The following is a 9,581-nucleotide window of genomic DNA, read 5'->3' as shown; positions in this document are numbered from 1 at the left end:
CTCCACAAATAAACCGATCAACACCTGTTTGGGAAACACTTCAAAGTTAAATCCACTGTCACTTTGGGGGTTTGCGGCTTTTGACATGCAGTTGCGGTGTACCCTACAGCTCATGTACAAACACACACACACACACACACACACTGACTGCAGACTACACAGACTTTTACTACAAGCACAGTAGGTATGGGTGGCTCTAATGAGCCCGAGGCCGTTTAGCTCTTAATGTCTGGTGTAAATGTCCTTCATGTCATTACCGTGCAGAAACAAAAAGTTGTCCTAAAAAACAAAAACAAAACACTCATCTTTTGATTAAGCTGATCTTTTAAGTTTTCCTTCTTTTCTGTCATGCATGTACTGTTACAGCGGTGAATGCTTATATTATATTCAGTATTATTTTTAAAAAAGTCAAGCGTTCTCAGACAGCTTTTTCTACATTTACTGTAGCTCCTACAGACCTCTGGCTGTGAGGACAGCAGCCTAATCCATCTGCCGTTCAAGCCTTTTGTTTGCCAGGGGCAGCAAATCAGAAGAAAGCTGGTTTAAGAGGAGAGTGGCCTTAAAGAAAGATGCACTAAATCAGCTTAGACAGTGGGTGATTCAGGGGCTGTAGCAAGGCTGAGGATGAGATAATAAAGCACGCAAAGCTACTCTAGAAGAGAATTTGGAGTTGGAAATGAGAAGGAATCGGCCCCTTTAAAATAAAACCATTTCCTTGTGAGTGATGCGTAAACACACTGAGAAATAAAACGCTGTTTCTCAACAGAGTGTGGACTGCAGGATATAAGGTAGATCTGAGGGTATGAACGCCCTCAGGGGACACGGGGGAAATAGTAGGATACTGTGCCATCACATTGCTTCGGTTGAGTTAAGGACACTTCAGTGTTTCCAGATGTTGTTGTGCATCTCTTGCCTCGCTATTTTACTGACTGCAGATTTCATGAGCTGGGCACCTTTTAAAAAAACACATGCATTGTTCCAGTTTGGTTTGAGTGATTGTTAAAACACTCCTAACAGGACCTGGAAATAAATACTCTTTGCAGCAGGGATGAAACTTAAAATAATTTATTAACACTGGTTGCACATACAATTTATTAAGATGGATAAGACCATAACATACAAAAAAATAAATAAATAAATACTCCCAGTCTCCCCATAGAATTCAAGTATTGGTTGAGGTGAAATGGAAACAGTCTTCAGAGCCTGTCACACCAGTACTCTGATGTTTCAGTGTAAGAGGGCACGTCGATGTGGAAGACCTGTGGGTCAGACGGAGGAGTCTGAGGAGGGCTGTTGACCCCCGAATCACTGTCGTGCTCAGATTGGTTCAGCTCTGCAGCTGCACTTTTCACTTCCAGCTTCTGGCCTGGAAGTGATTCAGGCGGGGGCGGGGCCTCGGCTTTTGGCGTGATGTTTTGCAAGTGCACCACCTCGCTGTGCTCTTGCGCGCACGGCAGAAGTACCAAAATATCCTTGCGAAATTTGGAGCTCATGCCGAAGTAGATGAGCGGGTTGTAAAAACTGGCAGACTTGGCAAAGAGGCGGGTGATGATACTGGTTGTGCTTGGCACGTGGAAGCCCCAGGCTGACCACATAGACACCACTGCATATGGTGACCAGGCCAGGATGAAAGCAGTGCAGATTACAATGGAAATCTGAAAAGAGACATAAGGAAACTATTGTCAGCACTTGAGTAACGTGAAAGGAGGTTTATGACCGAGCGGGCGCTTTTAAGTAGACCTTTTAAGAGTCCCTTTTTACATTTATAATCAAGCCTTTCAATAAACCCTCCACAACTAGACTCGACTATTTTCCTTTTGTCCTACCCTTGTGACGTCCCGCTCCATTTTCCTTTGGCGGGCGGTGAGGTAACCGTCAGCTGACATAGCATTCGTGGTTTTCACTGTGTTGATAATGGAGATGTAGGAGAAGAGCATGATCATCACCGGGATGAAAAAGCAGAAGATCAGGATGGATATGATGTAGGACTTGTAAATAGTGGAGTAATTGGCTTTGGACCAGTCCACTTCACAAGTTCCATAACCTCGATCTAAGAAACACGAGATACAAGGTCAGATCACGGCTCTGTTGTCATGTTGCATGAAGCACCGTTAAGTCCAATGCATAAAACAGACCTGTGTAGCTGCCCCAGCCCAGGAGTGGAGCAACAGACCAAAAAATCCCTCCAGTCCAAATGCAGATTAGTGACACAGCAATCGTGTTGATGCTGATACAATGAGCTGCGAGAAGACAGAGCAAGGACAAGTAACATGAGTACAGCCTGCTATTCTCACACCGTGGAACTGACTGCAGGATTGTTTGCAGTTTAAAAACAGTTTAAAGGTCATGATTTTGGCAACAGAAAAAGTTAGATGCAGAATTTTTGACTTGCTATGAATTTTTGTTGAACAATGAAGTCTTTTCTTTTTTAACAGCCTTTGCTGACATCTGCGACTGAAAAGGGCCTCTGTTGATAAAGTGTTCAAGGGAAGAAAATAATAGTTTGTTCTATTTCCAGGCAACGAGCAAACGTCTAATTTAAATATCCCATATTATACGTGCAGAGCAGTTTTCAAGGATTTCAGTGATTTTAATACTGAGCTGTATTTTGCGTATTATCTGCACTGGTTTACCTGCACATTTCATTCTCCTAACTCATTTGCACACAAAAACACATGCAGTGGGGTTTTTTCAGATTTAGATTTAGTATAAGAGCGAAGGTTTTAGCAAACGCAGCTGGTGCCACACCACATTTACCACTAATGTCCATAGTTTAACGGCAAATGTAAAAACACTCAGGTTAACATGAGCAGCCACAAACAATAAAATCCTTTATCCCTCGCCGACAGCAGAAGCAGTTGCTCAACTAAATTTCCAGCATAATTAAGGCATTTTTTAACATCAGTTGCAACCCCCAAAATAGCAAATCTCACTTCAAAATAAGTTAATAATGTCTTTGAGAAATAAAAATGAAACTGCTGGAGACGAGTGGTCGTTATTTCCACAGCTGAAGCCTGTAATGAGCTTTCATTAGCACTAAAAACACCACACTCTCCTGTCAGATAAGAGACTGCTGCTGGAATGCGAGGAAGGCCAAAAGGCTGGGCTAAAGCTGTAAACCTTTGTTTGGATGGCATCCCTTTATGTATCTGGTGATGCTGATCACCGTCAAGGTGTTGATGCTCGCGAGGCCGAAGAGCAGCGTGAAGAAGCCGTCCACCTGGATGGAAAGAGAGAGAGAAAGATGGACTGGTAGTTCCTGATGTCACGTCTTCAAAATATCTGTGAGTGGTCAGTGACGCCTCGGGGTAGAGAGCCAGTGCCTGTCTAATGTCAGACCTTTGTCTGCCGAGTTTGCTCTAGATTTTATCAGATAGAGATGCTTCAGATAAAGAGCTCTTCCTCCCTTTTGGTCAATATGCTCCAGACACAGAGCCTTTCCTCTGATGTAAGCTGTACAGGTTCAATAAGAGGATGCTAAAATGGAAAATCTTTACTGCGTCTGCTAATTTGTAGATATTAACTTATATCACAGGAAAATTTGATTTGACTCTCAAATATGGCAACACATGGAGCTTTGTTGCAGTCAGCCCAATGTTTGGGAATCTTTTAATCACAGCTCTTCTTAAAGGAAATGATGCTACTGTGTTTCAGTCTGGCCCCAACTATGTAACACCCAGCTCCTGCTGTGCCATTTCCAGGTGATGGGGATCAGTTGAGGTCTGATTACTTTCTTGATCTTCCTTAAATGTAATCCTATTACTTCCAAGCATCACGTTTTTTCACCGTCATTTGGCAGAAAACTATCTTACTAACATTGGTATGGTTTTTATTAAGCGTTAATCTTATGTTTCATTTTAGTTCTTATAAAATTTCAGGACCCTTTGCAATAAAAATAGTGGTTTAGTGCAGTTTAGTGCAACTAATCTGTCTTTTATTTGGCTCTCAAGAAGGTGATGTAAACTTTCATAGACCTTTTACACTGCTGCATCATTTCTTCCTCCGAACTTTCCTTCTGTAATGTCACATGATCCTGAGAGGCTCTTTCATATCTAATAATGTCCTGCCCCACCGAGTGTGAAACACGGGGATGAGGCCCAGCTTGCAGCTCGCTCATGTCCCATCACGCTCCATGCAGTAATGTGCTTCTCACATGCCTGTCTCCTTCACCTTTCTATTCTTTTTCTCCACTATTTCTGTCACTTTTTACCTGATTCCCTTATTTACGTCTGAGGCTCCCTGCCTTAGCCCACTTCTCTTGGGGGAAGGTGAAATAAGAGAGGTGGGGTACTTCCCTTCCCAATATTTCTCTTTCACCGGAGATTGGATGACTGAGATATGAGATCATCTCTGTGACTGTAGGGAAGCCTAAGAGCAGCAGAGCTTGAGTTACAGTATCTCTTTCACTTAGATTTTTAAAGTTTACGTTCTCCAGACTAAAATATATTCTGGTTACACCGGCTTGTTTTTGTATGACTCCTCAGAGACTTCACTCGCTGCAGCACGGAAATCACAATTTCTACCACGCCTGGCTTCGAGCAAGAAAATATCCTGGATGAATTCCAAGCTAAAGTATGACAAATATTTCTTTTCAAGCTGAGGCTGTAGGAAGAGAAAAACACAGAAATGAATGGTTAAATATAAGATCCTGCAATATAAGTGCATGTAGGTATAAAATTCAACAAATAGCCACCAAAGCAGCTCTTAACCGTTCACTGTTTGGTTGTTGACAGGTGCCCTACTGCTAGAAGAAAGGCCTCCACAATGGTAATCTTATCACGATTTAACCTCCAGCCCACATGTCTACTAGAATAATCCCTTTCACGTACACACACCCACACGCATATACACCTTACTGTTACACTTCCACAGATTCTTTTAATGTACTTTATTAACTGAGGGCTGGCCAAAGACAGCAGATGCACACGGATGGTTTTTTGGTGACTCTGCACAGTCATAGCTCCTGCGATAAGACTTGTTGTTCCAAATGTCAGTATTTTGAAGTCTTGTTCGAGTTTGGCTTTTACCTGGCAGGTCCAGATCCAGGTGATCAAATATCCATCATCCTTGAAGATATTGAATATTTCTAGGATTCCCCGGGAGTAGCCGAATATTGAAATGCTGGCATCAGAGATTGCGAGGTTTAAGGTGAGCAAATCGGTTGATTGAAGTGTGGCCCGCTGCCTGTACAGGACAAACATCACTAAACTGTTTCCAAACCAAGACAGCCATCCTGCAGGGAGGGAAGCACACAGAATATTCAGGGGATACCTAATTAACCACATAGCATAGGATACTAAATCTTATGGTAGCATATGACATTGTATGGTGTTTTATTTTATTATATTTTATCATATTGTATCATATGTAGTAGTATAGTACTATTAGATAATATGTTACATACAGTATAGGAACATGTACGTATGTATCATTGCTGTTAGTTCTGGATCTCATCCTGAAGTGACTCCAATAGTGTGAATAACCCGTGAAGCTCAGAGTTAAACCCTTTTACTCTGTAGTCAGATAACAAGCCAACAGGGTCCCTTTCTTTTTATATCTCAGACTCTGTGTTACACAAAATCTCTCGACTATCTTAGCTGGCACGGTCCAAACCAAACTGTGGGTGTCAGCTGTGGACTGGCCTTTGGAAACAAGAGTCGGTTTTGTTCTTGACACTTGAATAATGTGTGACTCTTTCATGCGAATGTAGGAAATACAGTATATCAAGCAATACTGACACAGTAGCATAACGTACAATCCAAGTAAACATATTTCATCTGCAAACAATACACATAATGCAAAAAATAAACATTGCATTCTAGCGTATGGTGGTTTACTTACCCAGCACTAACAGGTAGACTCCAATGATGGTCTGTCCTTGATCAGACAGAGGAGGGTCTGTATGCAGGGTGCTCAGGTTATTATTCCTCCATGGAATATTCACCACCTTCAGAGTGAAAGCCTTCAGCGTCAGCTCCATGGCCTGAATTTCGATGCCTATGCATGAATTCTTTCTGTCCTCTTCAAAATCCCTGCTCTCCTCTGCTTTCAGTAGACACTGCAGTGACACACGAGCAGGGATGACCGGTCAGTTCATTTTAAATCCAGCTTAGACACAGTCACTAATACCTCACTACTAACTGTCCAAATGACTGCAGCTGTAATCCTATCTACTGCTTAACAACTAAGAAGATAGAGGTTTTGGGTGGAAATTTGAGGCAACAGGGAAAGGTTCAGTGGTCTAATTTTCAGAGTGGCTTCGTAAAGCTTAAAGACAAAGGTCTCGTCTCAAGCAAAGCTATCTTAAAGCCCTCAGCAGAGATCAAAGCGGTGCTGAACAATTTCAAACGCCATCTTGTGCATTTTCTTTGAATTGTGTCCTGCAGGTTTGTGTGAATGCCAAACAGGAATTAATGACTGAAGCTTTTCAGTTGGGCAATAGCACAGAATTGGTATTAAAATTTCAATATATTACTATTAATAATGTTCTGAAAAATATAAATAAGAAATGTATTTACCCTTATCCAGTATTAACAGGCGCCTAACATCAAGTGTTTGGGCAGCATTTACATTTAAGAAAATTTTATTGTATTTAGTACATAAACATAATGTAGGTGTATCTACTGGATAATAGATACTGATTTTTAAATAACTGTACATGAATAACTTGACTTTTTTATAAACTGTAATATTATGCTGCAGTATATTTCTAACCAGGCAGCTCATTCTCATTCTCTCGACAATACTTTTGTCATAGATATAACACATTTTGGGGTCAACTTGAAAGAGAAAGAGATATGAAATGTAAAAGTGAGGTCAGAGGTCAAATGTGATGTAATATTTGGATACTTAGAATCCCCATACAAAAGCCTAATTTCCTAAATGTTGCGAATGGCAGTAAGAAACATACTTTGAAATAGAGTTTCAGATCAATCTATTGACTTGAAGAAAAGATGAGAGCTCAAATGTGATGATACTTGAAGTCTTCATGCAGTACTTTCTGTATGCTGACAGCAAACATCACACTTGTACGAATTATAGTTAAAGTTATAAGGATTTTTGCCATCTTTTGATCAATAAATCATTAAGTTAACCTAGAAGACCTTGGTGGATGTAACCAAATTTTAATGGAGTTTTAACATGACTACGCTCTACACCCCTACAACGTTTTAGGGGTCAATTCAGAACATTTCAAGCCCATCATTTTAACAGAATGACACGCACACATGTAAACACTACTAAGAACATCTGTGGAGGTAACAAAAATCAATCCAAAAACAATAATAAAAAAAAAAAGTGCTGGGATACTAATAAAATTGAGCTTTGTCAGCTTTTCCGTCTTGACCATTCAAATATCTGCTTACACTTTTAGTCCAACTCCTGAACTACTCTCAAGAGTTGTGTTCCTGTTTCTGTACTTCCATTTAGGAGGTGATGACTTTAGACCTGCTGCAGTAACCACACGTTGTCTAAACACAGATGACATTCATCTAAACATACACTAAACCCCAGAAATATCATATGAAGCATAATTTAGTTTGTTTGAGCTAATGTGTGCACTGAGAAATGTGCTCTGATGTCAGAGTGAGAACATCTGGCACTTCAGAAACACGATCTTTATTTAGCTCCACCAACAGATGCTGGTGCAGTGTTATTGATTAACATTGTTTTGTTCTGTGAAAACTTATAATTGCAGCACATCTCCCCTCGTCCACCTTCTCTCCTTCTTCTCTTCACAGTGAACTTCTCTGTGGTGACACACCCACCAAAGGGGTATCCTGAACACCCCCCCCTCAGTTTGTATTTAGTTCACAGTGTGCACCTTGTTTCTCTCTTCTGGCTGCCACAGTTCAGGATGTGGTGGGAAGGGCTGCTTGTGCTTCTGATGCCAGATGCCTCTGTGCTTCCGCGTCTTCTTTCAGCCTCTGAAAGCCAGCGAGCAAGAGAAGGAAGGAGCCAAAGGGGAAAATGAACCTCTGACCCCAACTGTCACCCGTCCAGCAGCAAACACTGAATGCAGTCTTTGCACACCATACTTTCAGCCAGAGACTCAGAATGACACTGTTGCTAGATGTTAAAGTTCCTATTTTTGTTCGCATAATATGAAGTCATGACACTGTTGATATCAATTTCCTGCAGCAGGCTGGAAAGCTATCCTCCTACAGTGAAATTAAGATGATTAGGAGTGCATGTTATAAAGTCATTGTTTAGTGCAGCTGCTCCTGAGATTAAACTGTTGCTAAAGGACAAAGGACAAAGAAGACCCCACATCCAATCTACAAGGACAAAGCTAAAGACAATCACATCTGTCCACAGAGGATAAATGTGTGAAGCTGGCATCTTGTGGTCTGTCAGCTGCTGTGCAGAGATGTGGGCTCTGTTCTGACAAAAATCCATGAATCAAATACAGGTTTTGCTGAGTTAAGCACAAAGCACTGGCACCTACCATACACCGCACAGTGCTTAAGTGTTGCCACATTACAGGAAGACGACAAGATTACCTTAGCGCTCACCTGTATACCTTGGCACGTGTTTGAGTTCACAAAGCTGGGCAATCACGGTGCACCTACAGTAGGTCACTGTATCTTTCTCTCGATCTCGCTCTGTCTTAAGCAAAGCCAGAGACAGAGCAAGCAATTTTCCAAATGGAAAATCACAGACACATATGCTATTATGAAGGTGTGTGTTAAAGGCTAAGAGCTGTCTGAAGGCCACAAAGCCTCTCTTCACTGGGGACATTCACCAGGTCAAGAAACCAATACAGGATCTGCTTGAAAAAAAGTGTGCGTACTTTTTCCCTCCCTGTCACTGAACGACAGACACAGGGACTGATTGTATGAAAGTAAATGGCTTGCCTGTCATTTTCGTCTGCTAGTCCATGCGTGGCATTCGTAGAAATACATTTTCACATCTACAGGAAATCTGTAATAAAAATTGTTCGAGGGGGTTTCTCAAAAGGTGGCCTCTAGCAAGGCTGGTAGTAAAAAAAAAAAAGAAAAAAAGAAAAGAGTATACTTTGCAATAAACAAAGTTATAAAACCTAAAAAAAAAAAAAAAAAAAGGCTGGTAGTAGTGACGGTGATTCTACAATTTATCATAAATGGATTAGAAGTAAAGCTATTTACTGCCTCTCCATGCCCCTGTGTGCTGGGTCGTTAATATGAATAATAATCTCTGCAAGGCTGAAGCCTTTTAAAATTTCCTGCAGTGGCTCAGGAAGTAGAGCAGATCATCTACTAATCAGAAGGTTGGTGGTTTGATCGCTGGCTGCTCCAGTCTGCATGCCAAATTATCCTTGGGCAAGATACTGAGTATGAATGTGTGTGAATGTTAGATAGAAAGCACTTAGACATAAGAACAGTGCTTGTGTGAATGTGAGATAGCTGTGCTCAAGCAGAAAACTGCTATATAAGAACCAAGCCATTTATATTTTACATAAAATAGGGGAAAAAACTTCAAATCAAATCAAATCAAATCACTTTTATTGTCACATCACATGTGCAGGTACATTGGTACAGCACATGTGAGTGAAATTCTTGTGTGCGAGCTTCACAAGCAACAGAGTTGTGCAAAATACAATA

At 41.1% G+C, this 9,581-nt stretch overlaps 1 protein-coding gene across 1 annotated transcript; it reads right to left on the bottom strand.

Moving 5' to 3' along the window:
• Window positions 1–1,049: 1,049 nt before the first annotated feature.
• Window positions 1,050–6,080, bottom strand: LOC101483111 (visual pigment-like receptor peropsin). The gene is made up of 6 exons (XM_004559759.3): window positions 5,842–6,080; window positions 5,028–5,233; window positions 3,121–3,220; window positions 2,136–2,240; window positions 1,827–2,050; window positions 1,050–1,655 (listed from the first exon to the last, which is right to left on the bottom strand). Exons 1-6 carry the CDS (start codon window positions 5,978–5,980, stop codon window positions 1,197–1,199), a joined length of 1,233 nt encoding a protein of 410 aa, XP_004559816.1. The 5' UTR covers window positions 5,981–6,080; the 3' UTR covers window positions 1,050–1,196.
• Window positions 6,081–9,581: the final 3,501 nt, after the last annotated feature.

The sequence above is a fragment of the Maylandia zebra genome, linkage group LG13, assembly GCF_041146795.1.
Source record: "Maylandia zebra isolate NMK-2024a linkage group LG13, Mzebra_GT3a, whole genome shotgun sequence".
NCBI lineage: Eukaryota > Metazoa > Chordata > Actinopteri > Cichliformes > Cichlidae > Maylandia > Maylandia zebra.
This window is presented reverse-complemented; position numbering and strand designations above follow the sequence as displayed.

Bases quoted from the DNA above. Each gene is read 5' to 3' on its own strand.
- LOC101483111 (XM_004559759.3), bottom strand. From the start codon at position 5,980: ATGGAGCTGACGCTGAAGGCTTTCACTCTGAAGGTGGTGAATATTCCA. The intron at 3,221-5,027 runs GTAAAAGCCAAA...CTTTCCATCCAG, and splicing joins CCTGGATCTGGACCTGCCAG to GTGGACGGCTTCTTCACGCT. The intron at 2,051-2,135 runs GTCTGTTTTATG...CGTGTTTCTTAG, and splicing joins GGGCTGGGGCAGCTACACAG to ATCGAGGTTATGGAACTTGT.